The 20852-nt window shown below is 27.0% G+C and overlaps 1 protein-coding gene across 1 annotated transcript; it reads right to left on the reverse strand.

Moving 5' to 3' along the window:
- Window positions 1-1591: 1591 nt before the first annotated feature.
- Window positions 1592-13918, reverse strand: LOC145846009 (serine protease inhibitor 3/4-like). The gene is made up of 5 exons (XM_082952973.1): window positions 13796-13918; window positions 12441-12512; window positions 2862-3036; window positions 2222-2361; window positions 1592-1855 (listed from the first exon to the last, which is right to left on the reverse strand). The coding sequence occupies exons 1-5, from the start codon at window positions 13916-13918 to the stop codon at window positions 1592-1594; spliced, it is 774 nt and encodes a 257-aa protein (XP_082809099.1).
- Window positions 13919-20852: the final 6934 nt, after the last annotated feature.

Below are 20852 nucleotides of genomic sequence, written 5' to 3' on the forward strand. Positions count from 1 at the left end.
TTTGACTTGCGCTTTATGCACAATTTTTACTCAAAAATAATGTATTCACAAAATGCACAAAAAGGTAGCCTGGTTTTCAGTGTACTTTATACATTATTATATGTTTTATAGTCATTACTACCCTGCAACAATGTATTATATTTTTGAAAGGAATTACAGCTATAAATTATAACAAATATACAATTTTTAAGTAGTTTTTTGTAGTTCTATCCAACTGGAGTGTTTTAAAATAAATAAATCCTCTTTAAAAACTTACGCACTAAAGTTCTATGACGCTTGATGTTTTTCTTTTTTTACTTTATTTTCATAAGCGTAAAGTAAAAAAAAAAAAAATTAATTGACTTTTGAATATTAAATAATAAAAAAAGTTTAGTTACAAGTAACCTAATTTTGAGAAAAAAATCTTTAGAATAGTTAGCATTTTTTCTTAGTAATAGAATCAATAAGTTTTTGATAGTTTTATGAATTATCTGATTTATGAAGCTTAAAATTTTTGATAACTTTAATGACAAGACCAGGATTAAAACTTGTTTTTTATAGAAAAAATAATTTATATTTTATCAAGTTTTAAATTACTATTCGTTTAGTCTTATGTAGCTCCAATAGTTCACAGCAAAATAGAAAGTATTCACAAACTAGTTATTGTTTAGCTTAATTTGAAAAGAAATTAACTCTCTTACTTTTAACTTAAACAAACAATGTTTAAGTTCAAATGAGCTTATTCTTTTATGAAATTGACAGTATTGTATTTAAAAATGCTAAAAGTAGTTGTATTTGTTTCAGCATGCGCAATAATGGTTTGAAAAAAAGTACAGTATCATAGGTGTCAACCAACTTTATGTTATCAACCAAATATAACTTTGTTTTCAAGCTCATATTCAAACTTTCACCTAAATAAGCAAAACCTTATTGTCTTTAGTTTTCTTATATGTTTATTCAATACTTTTTTTTCAATGCCTTACAATTATACCTACGATTTTATTTATTTTTAAACATTTTATTGAACTTATAATTGTTTATTTTTAATAATCATTTATATACGGTTAAAAAAATAATGTGATCTACATAAGTAGAATCAATTTTAACTGTGGCATTTATTTTTTATACAAAGCTTAATTTAAATTGCAACAATTTATTTTAAACATATTGATTTATTACATTATTTAATTTTTAAATGCTTTAATCTGCATAAACTTAATTCTATATTGATAAGTCTTACTCAAAAAATAAGTTAACCCACCAAGTTTAAAACTTTACGTAAAACAATTGCGACAATAAAAATAAAGACAAGGCATTTAAAAACGTATAGCAAACATAACAATGTTATCGACTGGTTTTCAAAAATCTCAAGAGTGTATTTTGAAAGTTTTTTATTTGAAAATTTTACTTATGAAATTATTTATGCTGTCAAAAAATGTGTTTATTTCAATTACAACGTAAGGCACATATGCAAAGACCTTTTGAAACTAAACTCATAAACGTCATTTATGATTGCATAATTAAAAGTACTTTGTATTGTACACAACTGATCTTCAAGTGACGCATAATCAGAACCAACAAATCAACAAAACAGCGAAACGAAAGCAACTCGTTACGGGTTGACGACTTTGCCGATGAACAAAATCGCGCCCGTCTCGACATTTTTCAAGACGAACGGCTTCTTATCATCCTCCCAGTTGTAAAATCTCCTCTGCAGGAACAAGAATGCCGCGTTCGCTTCCACTCCGTTCTTGTTCAAGTTGAACGCGGCTTTGTGGAACGCGTCTGACACGTAGATGGGTTCCTTCATGATGCCGGAGAAGGCGGCTTGCTGGCCGTCGAACGCCTTTTTAACCCCCATTGATTTCAGATGATGCTGGTAAGTATAAAAAAAATTGTTAGAATTTATTTAAAATCATGTTTTTTGTTTTAGACAAGATTGTAAGTGGAATGAGAACAATTTTTTATTTAATTTTATAACAACACAAATATAATTGTTATTTATTGTTAAGTACTTTCAACTATGGTTTATTAACATAGAATCTTGAAAGCAAAGTTGAAGAAAATAACTTGTACTTTATGATAAGTAAAACAACTATGAAAAGTTTGCTTACAAACGATTTTTTTCAGAAAAGAATTTAATTTTTGCATTGGAAATAAAGTTAAAAGAAAACCAAGATGCAAGTTCTCTATGTCGAACTTGGGCATCTTCACCACGCACATCTCAAAACTGTCGGAGTACGGTGCTGTTTGAGTACTGCACGTCTGATGGGTGCATCCGCCCAACCGTGTCGAACATTTTCCTGTGTCCCGATTGGTCGTCGAGCTCGGAGAAGTCGCCGGCAGTGTTAGGGATGGCCATGGCGAAAATTGTGCTTTCGTCTGAAATTGAAATTGTGTTTGTTGGTGAATGTTTATAATCGGTTCTACTTTGGATTAAACTTTAATGGTTAAAGTGGGTTCTGTTCAACAAATAATTATAGAAGTTTTCTTAGTTGCTTTAATTATTCTATAATTTTACAATAAAAAAAAAGGTTTTCTAAACACATTAATTTATATTTACAGTTAGGTAAAAAGTATGACATATATATATATATATATATATATATACAGATACTACTGAATTTGATCAGCTAAAAATTTAGAACGAAATTTACATAAATAAAAAACAATTCAAAATCTGTAAAGCTTATGCTAAGATTGAAATTATAATAAAAAAACTGATTGCCTTTATGAACTTGTTTTTATAAACTAACTCATTACAGCTGCACTATGTGGTTTTTTTAAAATTTATCATTTCTTAAGCTATAAAAAGCAAAAGAAGAAAGATAATTCTTACTAAAAAAGCTTACACATTAAATCAAATAAAAAGACATTTTTACCTTCAAACAGGATGGTGACGACTTCTGCTGACGTCATAAGGTTTGTCGAGCCCCTGAATGACGTAGATTTGTAGGAGAATCTTGATGATGTCATCATCATTACTTTGTTAAAGTTGTTGGGAGAAACTTCGAATTTTCCAAACTTTGATTCGTCGAACTTTTTCGTCCATGACACCTGGGTTAAAAAGAATAAACATAGAGAGTTTTTTTTTTATAAATTTAACAAAACACTTTTGTTTAATGTTAATAAGTCTTATTTAGTATCTTAATTGTCCAGACAAACTTTTTACTTTGCTTATTACAAATTTAAAAAGCGTTTAGTATAATTGCGATTATTTTTTATTAGAGTATTTAACAATATAATTTTTACTAATTTGAAGCTAAACGGTAAACAAACGACGTAAAATAAATTAGTTGTAGGTAATTTAGATACACTAGTAGGGTGGGTGTCACTTTTGCACGAGCGTCACTTTTGCACTAGCGTCACTTTTGCACGAGGGGACACTTTTGCGCGGCGTCACTTTTGCACGAAGAGTCACTTTTGCACGGCGACTCTTTTGCACAAGAAGGCACTTTTGCACGCAGGGTCAATTTTGCACGGCGTTATTTTTTCATCAAGACAATATTTTAATTCAGATGATAAATTTTTGAGTTTAATCGAATTTTTTTCAAATTTTTCTAAGAAACTATGTTATTAGAAGTTTTTTCCTTATTTCAACTGACCAATAAAATAAAAAGAATTCTGCCAAGCCTCATTATTGAAATATTGCAGCGGTTGAAGATTTAGCTTAGTTTATAGTTCAATTTTATTAGCAGCACCTTTACTCTAATAATGATTAGTAACTTTTCAATGTATTTAATGATTATTCCTCTGGCCAGTCTATTGTTAATGTCCTTAGAGCGTTATGCTTTTCTTTTCGTTGTTAGTCAATGCATTTAATTATTTAATTTTGATTGTTCTACATCAAAGCGTAAATAAGTATAAGTGTGTGGTTAAAATTTAGCTTTCTACATTAACCTATGAATTTTATATCAAGTTATGTTTTTATCTTTATTTTAATAAATTAATAATTTAGGTTAATTTTTTTTTTTTTGTATATTTGCCTTTCAATTTAAGTGGTCTAGGTTTTGATGCCTATGTTCATCATATGGACAATAAACTTGTAACCGCATACTAAAATAAATAAAACGGCATAGTTGTTGATTAATATATTAAACTTTAAAATAGACTATAAACAATTTACTTACACTTAAAGTATTTTTTTATCCTGGTTTCAAAATAAATTAAAATTTTTGTCCCTGGTTTAAATATTTTATAAAGTATATTACTTTATTATTTCGTTAGTTTGTTTCTAACATTAATTTTTACTATTTAAGATTTTAAAACTTTCATTTTTTACTTTAATATAGGTATCTTATAACATTTAAGTTTTCAGTTTCGTTTTATGTGAAGATTTGGTAGTAGCTAAAAAATATTTTAATCGGCCTGCATGCATAATTGATGTTCCGTGCAAAAAGTCATAGTGCCAAAATGTCGCTGTGCAAAAATTTCATCGTTAAAATATGACGTTGTACAAAAGTATCGTTGTGCAATGATGCTGCCGTAAAACATTGTAATCGTGAAAAAATGACGCCGTGCAAAAATGACCCTGCGTGCAAAATTGTTTCCTCTTGCAAAAGTGAAGCCGTGCAAAAGTGTCCCCTTGTGTAAAAGTAACCTTCCATGAAAAAGAGTCGGTGTGCAAAAGTGTCCCCTCGTGCAAAAGTGACCCTCCGTGCAAAAGAGTCGCCGTGCAAAAAAGTCCCTTCGTGCTAATGTGACGACCGTGCAAAAGTGTCCCCTCGTGCAAAAGTGACGCTTGTACAAAAGTATTTCCTTGTGCAAAAGTTTCTTCGTTCAAAAGTGACGCTCATGCAAAAGTGAATCGTTCCCCCAAATAGAGTAGATAATTTTTGCTTTTCAGAAAAGAAACATGATACACCGGTCAAAGTTTTGAATGCATCTTAACGTTTATCCATTGCAGAACATTAGCTTAATAACTCAACGTGCACAAACAATTATAGTTTACATAGGTTTAAAGTTATTAAAACTTGTAGTAACGTTTTTGATTTGTCAAACTAGAAGCTATTTGTATTTTATTAAGCAAACGTGTTTTGGTTAAAAAAAGATTTTGGTTTCTTAGGTTATTATTTACAAGTATAACAAAACATATTTCATGCTTTTCTTAAATTTGTTTGAGTACTTTCGAAGTAATTCTTGTCAAAAATTGTATCTTTACTTAAATAAACTAAATTTAGTTTGATTTAGTAAGATACAATGTTTAACAAGACTTACTTAAAAAAAACACAAAAAAATCAAAAAAAGGTTTATGTGTTCTGTTATACATTTTAAATAAGTTATACACGGGAAAAAAAGTAATTTAATTTCGTAATAACGCTCGTTGTTGACATTATATTTACGTATAGTTTATATAATGTAAGCAAACTAAATGATTTTAATTGTTACTTATTGTTTATGTCTCTTAATTACTTTATGATTATTTGGTTACTCTATATAAGCTTGTAATATTTTATCTCTTGATTCTCTACTTTTGTAATCTACTGATGAAAACTGCTCGAAACATATTTAGTCTTATTGTTAGTCTTGTGTATCTTATTGTATAAAATTATAAAAACAAATCATTATTCTAGAGCAGGGTTTCCCAAACTTATTTACTGAATCGCCCCCTGTTCAGAAATTTGAAAAAAAATCGCCCCCACGATTTTACAAAGTAGTTTTTCTCTTGAGTAAAATTTTAAGCCAAAAAAGTTGTGTTTGAAATGTAGTTCAGTCCGGTACTTCTTATGCACGCACTTTTGGGCTATGTTTAAAGTAGTTTACAGGGCTTTAGAAAATAATCTACAGTTATTTTCTTATAAGCCCAGTAAAGTATATAAAAATACTTAATTATTAAAAATCCTTTAGTAACTTGTAATCAATCCTTTTTAAATATGAATTGTTTCAAAAATAATAAAACTTTTAGGTTAGTGGTGGACAACTTTTGTAGTCAGCAATTCATATTTACTAAAAAGTCTTTTCTAGTTTCAACTCGTTAAAAAATAAGATTGCGGGCTGCATAATTTAAAAAAATAACGTATAAGAAAATAAAAAAAAACTGGAGGGAAATTGTAATAAAATGTTTAGTATTATTGTGATCTAAGAAATACTATTGTGAACTGATACCCAAGTTGAAAGCGTATTTCAAAATATTAAGTGTCAAAAAACTAGTTTTATTTATTTTTCAGAAAGTAGTTTTCAAGTTAATTAGCGGATCGAAATTTGACTGAATCCGTACCGTACGTTACCCATCTAAAATCTTAACTGAAACCTGGCATTGTAATAATCTCTCATATAACGAATTTTGGACATATAGTAGTTAATACTAAGTAACTTATTTAAGCCGCACAAAATACTTAATTTTTTTATAAATAGGCATATTCTAAAATTATTATACCAGAGATTAAAAAACTATAAAAGAATGAACAGTTTATTTTACACATAATGAAATAAATATTAAAACATAATTTCTGATCTAGTTTGAGGAAGTTTGACCGACTGATTAATTATCTCACATGAAAAGTAGTTTCATTAACAGCTTCAGTTAATGCAGTAAAATTATAAATTTCAATGCGAAGATATATTATAAGCAAGTTAGCTGTAAAGTTAAAATTTTAATTTTAAACATTTTAAAATATATGTTGCGTAGTAGAATACCATGAAATAGTATTTGACTTGGAATAACCTTAAGAAAACTAAACCTTAATTCTAACAAATTTTTTTATCTTAATTTAAATTCAAAAAAAATCAAATGTTTTACAGTTAATTCTGTGAACAGATAGTAATCAATTAAAAAAAAACTGTTAATTAGGTTAAAATTTTGTTTTGTAACTGTAGCAGTCTTTTTGATGGCTTATTTAATTGTGTTTTTTTTTTCTAGCTATTAGCCTATAAAAATTTATCAGAAAAAATAGTGAAAAACTAAAAGCTAGTGTTAAAATATTAAAATAAACAACACATTCTAGTTGCTAAGATACTTTGAATTAAGATAAAACAAAAAACAGTTGTATTAATAGTTTGAAAATCCTCAATATATGAATTTCTTAACAATAATAAATCAAGTTAGAAAATAAAAATGAGTTTAAGAATCTTTTTGATGAAAAATTATAAGTCATCTCAAATAAAGACCTTAAATCTATACTCTTTTAAAAACAAAAAAATCTTTTTTGACATAAAAACTTTAATGGTTATCAAGATTTTTTTATTTATTAAATAAACAGATTAAACAAGATTAAATAAATATTTTTCAAACAAATATTTTAATCACTATGCTTTAAAAACTTTTAGTGTAATGTAAAACGACAAATATAAACTACAAAATTAGCCAGGTCAAAAAAAAACTATTAACATTTTTAAAACATAAACCATCTAATAGTTTCAGTAGACTTCCGCTTAAGTTCGCACTTTGAACAAAATCGAAAAAAGGCAAACTCAAAAATGTATTATCATTTATTTTTACAAAATGACAAATTTCAATTTGTTATATTCAATAATGTTATGAATAAACATGAAATCCACTAAAACATAAAACAAACATTCATTAAAAAAAAATAGATCTATATGAGCTATAAAATGATATATTTTTTTTGTTTTATTGATACTTAGTTAGTAATAGACTTTTTTTATCTTAAACTTAAGAAAATATAAATTTACACTTTTTTTAGGTAAAAAGTGCGAACTCAAGAGAAAGTCTACCGTAATTAATATTTATTAGGCATTATGCAAACCTGTTATAAAATAAATAACTTAAAAGAATTTTTAATATAAAAAGACTACTTAAATACAATACAAACCAGGTTAAACAAGAAGTATTTTAAAAAGATCAAAAAAATAAAAAAAACTTTCATAAAATAATGTCTGCTACTGAATTCAAATATAATGCGAAGGATAAGGTTCATGAATTCTTGCAAGTTTTTCTAATCTGATTCTAAATCAGTAAAATAAAGCTTTAAGTCACCTCCTTTACAAATATCTAGATTAGATCTTTTGCTCAAAATGTAAATAACTGAACTGAAAGTTTTTTTAATACCATAGCTAGAAGGAAAAGCTATAAAGAACAATCTAAATTTCTCTTAAATGATTGGAAGCTTTTGTCTTAGTTTTTGTTGAGTCTAAAAGCTTTCAGATCGTTCTTTGGAAAAATTTACTTTAAGTTCAAGGTCAGTTTGTAAGTGTGAGAATGTTTCCTGTAAGTCGTTTACTTCAAAAAGATCTGCCTCAAAGGGATTCATATTTTTATCTATATGATAGCTTTATTGTGACAAATCGAAATTTTACTTTCAATAATTCAAAATTGTTAAACATTCCAGACTTTTCCAGGTTTTTTTTTTGCCTAAATTGTCAAACTCCAGGTTTTTCCAGGTTTCTAGGTAAATTGGCAACCCTGTATAGTTTTATTTCTTAGTCTAACTTAGTAAAATTTCAAAAAACAATTGGAAATATCATGAGGTGATACTTAATAATAGACACCATAGATTTTTATAAACCATTTATGATCACAAATAACATATATGTCAGGTTATAAAATGTCGAGATATGATTTATGTAATTTTTAAGTAAAAAAATATATGAATGAAAATATGTAATTTACTTGTAAGTAGGAATCATAAGCAATTGGTTTTTTTTCTATATTTTACATAAACAAAATAAACTTTTTTGTTTAAGTTTTACCTCAGGGTCAAATATTTAATAGCAAGCTAAAACTAGTAAAAAAGCAAGATAAAAAGTAAAAATTTTATAACTGCCCAACATTTTAAAATCGCCCCCTTTTCGCCCCCTCACTAGTTATCGCCCACCCTTTCGCCCCCTTACTAATTATCGCCCCCCGACTTACTAAAATCGCCCCCAGGGGGGCGATATCGCCCACTTTGGGAAACCCTGTTCTAGAGCTTAGTTTTGTCATAATTTTTCGTTAATAACTATTAGCTATAAAAGAAGTTTAAAAAAATGTTTTAATAAACTAAATTTTTATCTGAGTTAAACTACATTAATTTATTTCAAATATAATAAAACTAAAAACTTATATCTAAAATTGTTTAATAAAAGTTTTTCTAGTTTAGTTTTTGTTATGAAATTAGTAGCTTGAGGTTTATATTTTACTGTAAATCCTAAACTCAATATGTTTATAAGCTGGACGCTGTTATCTTGCTACATCAAATCTTTAAATCGTGGACAATAAACCTAAATCACAACGCTGGAAACTTTCAGAATGTCAAAATAAAACCAAGATTATTGTCGTTTGGATTTGTTAAGCGTTTATTTAATTTTTGTTTAGATAAGTATAACTTAAACTGTAAACGACCAATCTTTTAAATAAAATACTTTGTATAAACTTTTACTTTTTAAGTACAATTACTTGAAATATTAAACTTTTATTCGTTTGATAACTTTAAATTTGATATTTATATAGAGCAATTCACTCCCTTTTCACATTTATTCAATATTTAGTTAACGAAAATTGTAACATATTAAATTAGATTCAAAAAAACAAATCAAAAGTAAAATAGGAAGACTTAATAAAAATTGGTATTGCAAAAGTATACGAAAAACTATAGCTTTTAGTAATGCTTGTTTAATTAAATGTGTTTATAATTACCGTCAGCTGGTCTTAAAGGCAAGCACCTACAATTTGTTAACTTTAAAGTTTGAAACCGTAAACAGTATTACAGAAAACTACAATTAATAAACTTGAAATTAGTTGGCTTATTAAAAAAAAAAGAAAATACACGTAGGTAGTTGTTTAACCTATTTACTTATAAAAGTAGAGGTTTAATGATTTTATTTTAGGACTTCAAAATAAAAAAGTAAATACTACTACTTGAGAATAAAACATAAAGTGCGTATCACAAAGTGTTTTTGTTTTTACTTTGATTGACAAAAAAGTTAAACTATTTAGTTAATTAGTTACTTTACATTTTTGAAGTTTTTAACTTTGACTGATGTAGCTAAATTTATAAGCTTATACCTCATACTTCAAGATGTTAATTTAGGTTTTTTAGTAGAATAAATACTTCAATTAACAAAAGTTTTCAGCTGGGCACTTTGGCAGGCGCCTGTAATCTAGCTTCTAATAGGCGTGAAATTGCGGATAACACATCTGAACCATAACACTGAAAGCTGTCATCGTGTCTTAATATATCTCAGAACTTTTTCATCTTGGATGTGTTTAACAAATTTTATAATATTTTCTTAAGAAAATATATTTCAAACACTCCAAACAAACAGTTATTTAAAAAAATGTAGTAAATTTTAATTCTTTATTAAAGCAGGTAAAAAGTAAGTTTATTTAATTTTAATAATTTTTTTTTTGCTGTTTTATAAAGAGTATTTTACTTTTCTTTTATTTTTTAGATAGTATTTAACTAAGAAATAATTACAACAAATTAAATTAGGAACAAAAAGTCAGAGCAAACTAAAAGAGTTACTTAAATTAAGCATTGTTTTTGATTAGGGTAAACATGTTTTTACTTCTTTATGCTACTAGGCCTTGTTTTGCTGTTTTTCGTATTATTATTCGGTTTGTTTTTTTTTTTACATATTTAATAAACAACAGTCTTTGGTAAGCTTGTTTTAATAAATTAGTTTTAAATTGACATTTTTGCTATTAAGCCGGCCCCTGTAAGTTATTACGTTAAAGCTTGAAATGTTTAAACAACAAAAACGTAAATCAGAAACACCTGTATATAATTCTTGTTTTAATACTTCAAAAAACACGAGTAAAAACTACCACTTTAATATAAAAAGTAATTCAGATTTAATTTATGTTTTATTTAAACAGTTTCGACATCTTTATATACAGCTTAACCCTACAACATGAAAAAAAGAGTTAACGTCCAAGTTTTGTAAAACGAATAAATCTAAGTAGTGGGTGTTTTCATAAACTATTATTAAACTTAAACGAAAGTTAATTTGATAACGAAAAGTTACATATAAGACGTCATTTAACTTCATATAAATACTAATTAATTTAATAAATTAAGTTTAGTTATATAATAATCATGCTTTTTGTTTCCCAAAAAACAAAGAGTTTCTGCTAAACAATAGTAATATTGAATATGTATGTCATGTAGCCATATCGTTCAAACTCTTCATAAACAACATAACATAAAGTTATAATATAGTGTAAACATAACGTACTATTACTGCTAATATTTTTAAATGTAGTAAACTTTTATTTGAATAAATATAAAGACACTTACGATTGTAAAATTTTTAAATATCGTTAAAGGTATTAAATAATCCAACATTAGCTCTGTTTTTAGGTGATTTATTGTAGAAGCATTAAGCTTTGAGTGTAACTGTTATTTTTTATTTCAACTACACTAATAAGTAACATTTTATTTTTCTATCAAATTTATTAGTTTAGAAGTAATATTCAAATCTAAAACTTCACAATTGCACTTGTAAGCTCAAATATATTGACACTAAAAAAAACTTTAATGCACTCTACTTTTTGTAATTTTGATTTTCCAAGATACTTTGTTTAAATTTTCACAATACTTTAGTGTAAAATATTCTATGTCCTAATAGGTCTTGTGTTAAAAAGACATATTTTTAATCTTAAACTACTTTTGTACAGTCTTTCATACGGTTTTAAAAACTATTTTTCACTTGTTAAGTTACAAACTAGATTGTTTTAGAAACTAGTATTATAAGATATCACAAGTTCAAAAATTCTTTTATTTACCTAAAATGCAATGATCTTAACACTGAGGCAAAACTACAAGTTTTTTTTCAACCGCTTTTGACAATCAGTTAATGTTATTCTTCATTTTATGTTATACATTTTATATGTACTGTTTTAAAATATAGTTCGTATTACTACGGATAGTGTTGAAATTAGTTCAGGAGAAGCCTTCTGAAAGTAAAATTTAAACATGTTTAAATAGTAATAGGCTTAACTGTACAATTTTTAGATGCCAAAACGCAATTTCAGTCTATGGAAGACCTAAAAACCTAAAATAATAACTAAATTAATTTATCTACTCAAGAGTAAAACAACAGAAAAAAATAAGGATAATCTTTTAAACGTATATAAAACGCTGCTTATTAACCCTTATTACAATAAAATTGTATAGGCTCCAGATTATATTAAAAAATGAACAACGGATAAGTTTGTTTTTTAATAAGTCTTTCAATTATAAAAATAACATATCAATTTATTTACTAGATAGTTGTAAACCTCTGAAAGCTGATGCATTTTTGTTGAAATTTTTTAATTAAAATATTTTATCAGCTGCAAATTAAAACTAATTTGTCCCTTACAATTTGAAGACTTCCAAGAACTCTTAGTAGTTTCTATAAAATTCCTAGATTTTTCTTTTATTTAAAACTCTATATGTAACTAAATTTTGAACAACAATTTCTTTTTTTTATCTTTTAAAGATAAGAACGTAACCACAAATTTAGCAAAACTTCTATACACAGAATCAAGTAAAATATGGCGAAAGCTTAAGTACCATTTTGATTATCAGATCACAAACCTTCGGTAGATCGTAACCCAGGTTTCGTTCTTTTTGGAACCTGTCGCAACCGATCAACTTGTAGTCAACAATCTATAAACGATTAATGGTGTCCCAACTATAAAACAACTGTTTGTTAGTATTGATCAGTGATCATTTATCTTAAATGAGAAAAATTATAAAAATATACACCATTTATTGTATCTTTTTTACGCTATGTACTCAATAAGATAAAATAAGAGATAAGTATATTAATACTTAACAACAAATACATCTTAGCAGCATTTAAAAGTATTAACAATTTTTTGAACAATATAAAAACGCACAAAACATTTAGTTCAACAACCTAGTGTACAAAAAAAACTATTCGTTTATCGAGTTGTACACTACTTTGATACAGTTTAACGCCTTGTTTAAGACTATTTAATAAATTAATTTAAAATTTATCCTGTAACCTTTCAAACTGTCTTATATTAAATTACCTCATGATATCAAATGTAAGTTCCGAGTTTTCTTTAAGTTTTATTTAAGTTCTTTTTCATGCTTTTCACTTAAACCTCATAATACCTGTTTTACTAAGCAATACTAAATAACACATGTAAACACGCCAATGAGCCTTGGAAGCGAAGTAACTAAATTATACTATTGTTGACTTTAATACCTCTCTTATGTTAATCATAGACATAAATCCTAGAAACATCATTTATATCTATTTCAATTTTTTAACTTCAAATATATGAAGCTTCATAATATAATCATTATATTTTAATATAAGCTTTATATTAAAATATAACATAAATTGTATTTATAATACATTAAAAGCAACTAATTTCTGTATTGTTTACTAAGTTTCATTTATAGTAAGCTTATTTTTTAACTACATTATATTATTAATACTTAAGCTTTATACTATAATCTTTATATTCATATGCTTCAGAACAATTTTATTTCAAATCTGAGCTTAGTAAAACAAATTGATTACACAAGGTGTTAATTTTTTACTTTTTATTAATTTGATCACTAACCAATAATTATTAGTTATTAATGATTATTAACTAATGATTATTAATATTTTTATTTAAAAAAAGTATTATGTTAGAATTCGTCTTTATTGACAAAAAAGTTAAATATCGTATATAGTGTATGTTTAAAACAAAAATGCTTTTAATTGATGTCAGTATAATTATAAATGATGGTAACTTCTACGAGTTACTTCTTTGTAGTAATTTTGCTATTTATGTTTGTACTTTGTATGCTTTAATCAGGATATCAATAACGTTTTCGGTTTTCCCAAAAATTCCGAACTTACTGATTTGAAACAAGACGTAATAAACAACGTATCTACCGTATCTACCGTAAGTTATCTAACATTTAACCACATAAGGTTTGATGTAAATAATTTTTCTCATGAGTCTTTTTGTCAGATGAATAAGATTCTTTGACTGTTCCTCTGTACTTTTTTCTTCGAAACTGGCAAAACAATCAATGTCTTCCGCCATTTCATTTTCATCTAGGCCGAACAACTTTCGTTCAGTTTAAAAAGTTATATACGATCATATAGTTTAAATATACGATGGATTGAAGGCTGCTTGTTTACTAAGGTTTCATTTAAAGACTAAAACATTGTCATGGAATTAAAAGTGTTTCTGCTTTTTTAGTATTTGAAATTATTGAAATATGTTTCGAAAAGAAGCGCCCTTGCCTGAGGCTGGTCATTAATGTCTCCAGGCCAAAATAAGCCCTGAAAGAGGGGGCGATTAGAAAGCTATGTTCATTACCAAGTTAGTAAAAAAAGTGTAATAATGAATTAAATTGGAGACTGCCATTGTTAGTCATTATGACTGGTAGAAAACCGTATAGACTTTTATAAATTAGTTTGATCTTTTCTTTTTCGACTGTTTCATTTTTTTTATTTATAATCAAAACAATGGAAAGGAACCAGTTGATCTGTCTCTCATTGTAAGAATTTAATTAATATATTTTACAATTGGGTCTACGCGGTGTAAAGTAGAAAGCCCTCAATATTCGCTGGGTAACATCCAGTTTAGGACAATTGAGTTTAGTTGTCCTTGTGGCTTGGCAAGTTAAAAACGTTTGTACAGAGTACTGAGAATTTTAGCGTAAAGTTGGGCACTAAGAGTCTTTTGCAGTTACTAAGACAGACATTACTTTTCCCAGATGCAGATAGCCATGTGCTATTTAGTAGTTAGTTAATCTCAAGCACGAGGAAAAATAACTCTTTGGTGTTCATTTTCTACTATTACCGCCAAATCTTCCAGTTCTAAAATTTGTCTAGTTGTTTTATGAACATTTTGTATTAATTCAAGCTCTTTGCTTTTTTATCTTTGCTTTTTTCCTTCATGTTAAAAGCCTCTAAGGTAAAATTTTTTCTCATTTTCAGATGACTGATAGTAAGGCAAATTATCTTCTGTGTCTTCTTCAGAGGTTCAGATGTAATCCAAGTCTTATTGTGTTACTTTAACGTACATAGCTGTAACTAGCTGTGGTCGACTTAGAGCATCGGCTTCTTTATTATCTTACTATCGAAATTTTGAAAAACTATTTGATCAAGCTGTTTAATTGCAGCTATATAAAGTCATTCCATTTGGGTTTGTTTTCTAATTGGATTATTAATAGCTTTTGTAACATATACTTCTGACAAGCAGTTTGCGTCCTATAATGCAACTGGAAACATTTTAAACTTAAATATAAAGAACTCATTTCTTCAAAGAATTTCTATCTTACAGTTTTTAAGCTGTGAGTTTTTTTTGTAAAAAAATTGCAAGGGGACTCCTTTCATCACCTTTACTCTCTTGTATCAAAACTCACCAACATGACTTTCAGATGCGTCACATGATATTCAAAAGCAAGAGTCGTTGCATTTGATATGAGAGTCAAAGTGTCATTGTAAGATTTAGTTTAGAACACATCTAAAACTAATAATTACCTATTACTTGTTTTAGTACCCCCTGATAATTCTCTAAGTGGAGCAGTTATTTCTGCTAGTTTTGATATGTGTCTATGGTAATAGCTGCAAAAACACACAAAACGTTTTAATTGCTTTCATTTTAGTATCTAATACATTAACCTCTTAAATTTCTACTGAGTGACCGAGAAAATCATCTTATATTTCGTTTATATTCGACTTAAGAAAGTTTCGGTACCGAGTCTGAAAAACTTCCCTTAGATGCATTAAACTATCATCTTCAGACTTACTGAAAACAGGGATATCATCTAAGTAAACAAAGATACATTTAGTGGAACCCAGCTACTATTCATTTTGGAATACGATAGGGGAATTCTTAAATCTGAATGCAGTGCGATTCAGTATGAATACACCATGAAGCACGATAATAGCAGCATGTTTTCGAGAACTAGGGTTGATGTTTAGGCTGTAGTAAGCCTCTTTCAGATCAAAACAAAAAAAATACTTCTGGGATAATTTCGTCAATTTCATCAGTCCTAAGTAATGGGTAAGACATAAGATGCGTTAAACACTGTATAGTTTATACAAACGCGCGTAAATTTTTTTATTGAAATATTTTTATAGCTAGGCACAAATGTCTGCCGTATCTCGTGACATCGCAGCTCTGAATATAAGGTCACTGGATTTTTTTTTGACCATTTTACGCTACATACCATTGCATTTACTCGCCTTAATTAATTTAGGTTTAAAATCTTCAACTTAGATATCTAAAAAGTTTCCGTGTTTCACCGAACGAGTATAATCAGGTGTTTTCTATAAGCTTTGGAAAGTCATTAAGTTTACTTTTATATTTGTTTTCTAAATACGACATATTTTTACTAATAATAATCTTTAATTTATGTTAAGCAACTATTACGTATTTGAACAACTCGTTAGCCATATATAACTTAACTACGCAATTGGTCAGGTGTTGATATAATTTTAAAGTTTATAAACAGATAAACGTTTAGAAGTGTTTTTAACAATTTTCTTTCAATAGTTCCGTAGTCCCTATATTTCTTGATAACTTCAAAATATTTTGTAAGATTTAAAATATCTAAATTCCAAGATAAATATAAAAACTTTCTATAGGTTATGTGGAAGCGTTACTTATTCCTTGTATGGTTTTGCTTTCTGGTCGAAAATAGTTATTAATACCATTCATTAGTTTTTTAGAAGAATAGAAATTTCATAACCTGTATCAACCAAAAATAATTCTTCAGAATTACTGTCAATTACAAACAATAAGTTTTGATGTAAATTTGACAAAATACAAGTGAAGTTTTTTTTATTTCAAATTTCCATATACTATCGCTTTCCAAATGATTATCAGTCAAAGTATTACCATTCACTAATCTAGTATTTATAAGATACTTCTTCTGATTATTTTAAATAACTTTAAGATTGTTTATTTTTGTTATTATATTATTTTTTTAACGATATTAACATTGTTTTTACGAACAGAACAATTTTTTTCTTATTATGAATGGTGTGAGTTTCACGATAAGTTACTTATGCTCTTTTGATATTGTTGTTTAGAGTATTGTTAAGAGAATTAACGTTGTACCCATTGTCTCTACCTGTCAGGACGTTGGGAATTCGTTTCCCTGTTGTTGATTTAAATTGTTTATACGAGCAAAAAAACGCGAATATGAATTTGAATAATCGTACTTTATTCATTGTCTTGGTACCATTCAAAAGGGGGCCGAGTTTTTCGTTGGAATTATTTCTATTTTGTTTTTTATAACTATAGTTACAGTTTAAATTACTAATTTTTTATAAGAATTTTCTAGGGAGTTAGAACGAGTTCTGCTTGGGTAGCTTTTTCTGAGAGTATAGTGATTTCGCTTAGATTGGTGTTATCTATTGTAATTTGTTTGCCTAGTTTGTAATGCGCTTTATCTATGGGTGTTTCACCTTAAAAAGTCAAGATTAAAGTCGTAAGACTCTTTAACTTTGTCTTTTATTGGGGAAAGCATCAAATACGCGAGCAAATCTTAATTTAGTCTTTCTTTGGGCACTTTATCTATTTAGTTGCAGTCAAGTATATCTGATTAAAGGTTGTTGCAATTTCCAAGGTTGGAATTTTATCTACAATTTTGGCCAGTTCATTGTTGCGATTTAAACCGAATGACTTTTGAGAACTGAAACTTCTTTCATGTCTTTTAATCGGTTTATAGTAATGAAAATATCTTCTCTTGACCGAAACCTTATTTAATACTTATATTTTTTTATATTGTTTATAACACTTTTAATAGTTAAGTTATTCCTTGAAGTAGCCATATCTATCGAACAGTTTAATGTTTTGCTTAGTCTTTGTGCTTAAAGTATGTCAATAAAATTATTTTTTTAACTATTTTGAATACTATTTTTAGCAAAAAATTGTTCGCGTTTTTGCGGCATTTCGCAGTATTGATTCTCTGATAATTTTTGCACTCTATAATGACCTAATCTAACATAAAGCTATTTAATTTCGTTTTATAATCTTACTATTTCTTCCTGTGATTCAAAATATTAGACTTCACTTATTTTTTAGTTATACATTGATTGTGTTAGCTCAATATCGTTTTGCAGACAATTTTGAGAAGCAATTATGTTATTTTCTTGACTTTTTTGAACATTAATTATGAGATTAATGTTTTTCACTTTATTAGTATAGTTAAGTTGGAAGTATAGGTAATACACGGTTAGAAATTTGGCGATTTTCTGATATTAACTGCTTAGCTATAAGACAGTGAAAAGATTCCAGGGTTTAAACATACGCTGCGTGGTCTCCACTATCACCTGTGAACTTATTTATTATGTCTTGGCTACGTAAGTTGTACTTACCGACGGAGCTAGTAAGAACTCTTTGTATTGATATTTTTTTCTTCTTATTTTTCGTTATGTTTTTCTTACCTTTTTGGGGCATTAACTTTGTTTTAAATTTTTTGTTCAAAAAATTAATATAATTTTGTTTTTTTGTATAAAGTTTACTTTTTAAAAGTATAGTAAAAAGTGCAAACTACGTCTAAAATTACAAAAAGTGAAGTAAAACAAAGGTAACAGTTTTGATATAAGTACGTCTTAAAACCATGTGCTAATACACCGGTCGGCAGGCAGTTGGTGCTCGCGGGCTAAATTTCAAATTTTCGCTGGCCACAGTTTTAGTTTTAGTGATATTTGAATAATCTTTTGGCTTCAGTTTTGGTCACACCAGAAATAGTTTTACTTTTATTCACTTTATTACTTTAAATGACTTTTAGCTACACATAGAATGCCTATTCAAGATATAAATATCTATTAGGATAGAGTTAGCATTGTTTAATATACTTAAGTCTTAATAAAATATGTACTTTTTTAAACACTTAATAAGTTAAACTTAATAAAGTATTTTTATTATTTTACTTACAACCTAACTCTCTATAAAAACCGAGCTTGAAAAAAAAATTTATTGGTCACTTTTATACATTTTTTATATTATGAACCACTTTTTCATATTTTACAAAATGATATTTTTTGAAAAAAAAATTTGCGTCTTAAATAGTTTGCATTCTTTAGAAAATTTAGTAATTAGTTAGCAAATAAAATTAATATCTTTTTATACTGTAGATAAGCTAGTCAAACTTTTTAACATAATTAATACTGGAATACTTTAATAAATTATCTTATTAGTAATTAATTAGTTATTTACACAGTTTCCACTTTAAAAGCAAAAATGTCTGAATTACATTAAAAGTTTACAAAAATTTTAAATATATAAAAACTTTCTGTTAATCATGCTTAAAAACATAACTAAAACATCATTATTTTAAAAAAGCACAATATGTATATAGACAAAAAAAATTAGTAAACTACACTGCAGTCATAAAAAATATTATGAAAATGTGACAATTTATTCAAAGCGTTTGAAATAAAAGTTTCAGATAAACCTGATTTACATAAAATTTTCTTAAACAGCTTTAACCTAGTCTGATTAAAAAAAAAATAAACTAGCCTGTTTGTTTGGAAAAACCTGTTTAAAAAAAGTTCATAAAAAAAACTACCGACTATTATTAACAGTGAATTAACTATAAAAAAAGAAACTATCATCAGCTTGAATGGACACTTAAGATTAAAATCATTTTTAAACAAATGTATAAAAATTTATTAAGCTATTAAAGAAATAGAAACACCAATTTTTTATTGAACGTTATAGCAATTCTTTATCTGCAATACAAACATTGCATTTAAAATAAGCGAATGTGAATTATAATACGAGCTGTAAGAACTATAATACGTTAGTTCGGAGTTATTGCGAGAAATGAAAAAATAAACAAATAGTATAAGTCAGTTTCAACAACGCACATGATTATTTTTAGTAACTACAGACTGATCAGAAAAAACTATTAAGGCATGTTATAAAGTAGCAAAAGTAATCACTAAAAAAAGATACGTTTGTAGCTCAAAACTTATTTCAATTACTTGTGTTGGGCTAGTAAAATATTTTTGTTTATTTCTTCAATATCAACAAGAAGTCGTGTTTAGGAAATGTCTGAAGATTATAAAGCCGCATAAACCAGATTAGGACTTAAATCAATTTCTTAAGATGTGAGAACTGATACAACAGATATTGCTCATTTTAGAATTTTTATTATTTACTAATTTTGACATTTAAGAAGAATTTCTAGGTTTAGTTCTAATACAAAGCACAACAAAAAATAAAGACATTTTAAAAGCAGAAGTGCAATACACAATATAACACAAATTAAAGTACAACTTTTGCTTCTATTTTTAGTATATATTTTAGTTAAAAGTAACAAAAAAAAACGTAATAAATTATATAAAAAAAATTAAAAGATAACTGTTAAACTACTTTAAATGTGTTTTTAATAAAAAATTATTTGAATGTTAGATTTTTTGTGTCAAGTCGAAATTGAATTACTTTACATGTAAAATTGTTTAAAATTCCAGGTTTTTCGATAATTCTCAATTTCAAGGCTTTAACAGAATTTTTAAGCATAAATTAAAGCTTTTCCGGGTTTTTTTGGCAACATTAATTGTTCACACTTATATGTATACAAATAATATAAATATTAATTCAAGTCATATTAGCTGCAAGACTTAAAATTTTAAATATATTTCAATTCAAGGAAACACTGTGCATTGAACAAAACATACATCATAAACTCAATTTACCACTTTTTAAAGCAAAAAATTCAGTCCGAGTGACGAAAACTAGACTGATATTTTAGCATACAAAAAGCAATTCAATCCAAAAACTTAAAGAATAATTTGAAGTCTTCAAATAGTCATAGTCTGAGTGCGTAGCAATTTTTATTTGTTTATTTGATTAAATTTGAGCTATTTTGATTAAAAATGTACAAACTTAATGGTTACCATTTATCAATCTAGTTTGTATTAAATAGCTAGTTCTAAAAAACAGCAACTGTTTATATTAGTATGCAACGCATAAAAATTACCTTATTTTTCCAAAAAACTATGTTTGA

This window comes from Thalia democratica, unplaced genomic scaffold, assembly GCF_965202585.1.
Source record: "Thalia democratica unplaced genomic scaffold, ktThaDemo2.hap1.1 HAP1_SCAFFOLD_250, whole genome shotgun sequence".
NCBI classification, from domain to species: Eukaryota; Metazoa; Chordata; class Thaliacea; order Salpida; family Salpidae; genus Thalia; species Thalia democratica.

Coding starts and splice junctions, on each gene's coding strand:
- LOC145846009 (XM_082952973.1), bottom strand. CDS start 13,918: ATGGCGGAAGACATTGATTGTTTTGCCAGTTTCGAAGAAAAAAGTACA. Junction 2,362..2,861: donor CGTCACCATCCTGTTTGAAG/GTAAAAATGTCT, acceptor TTTCAATTTCAG/ACGAAAGCACAATTTTCGCC. Junction 1,856..2,221: donor TGCAGTACTCAAACAGCACC/GTACTCCGACAG, acceptor TATACTTACCAG/CATCATCTGAAATCAATGGG.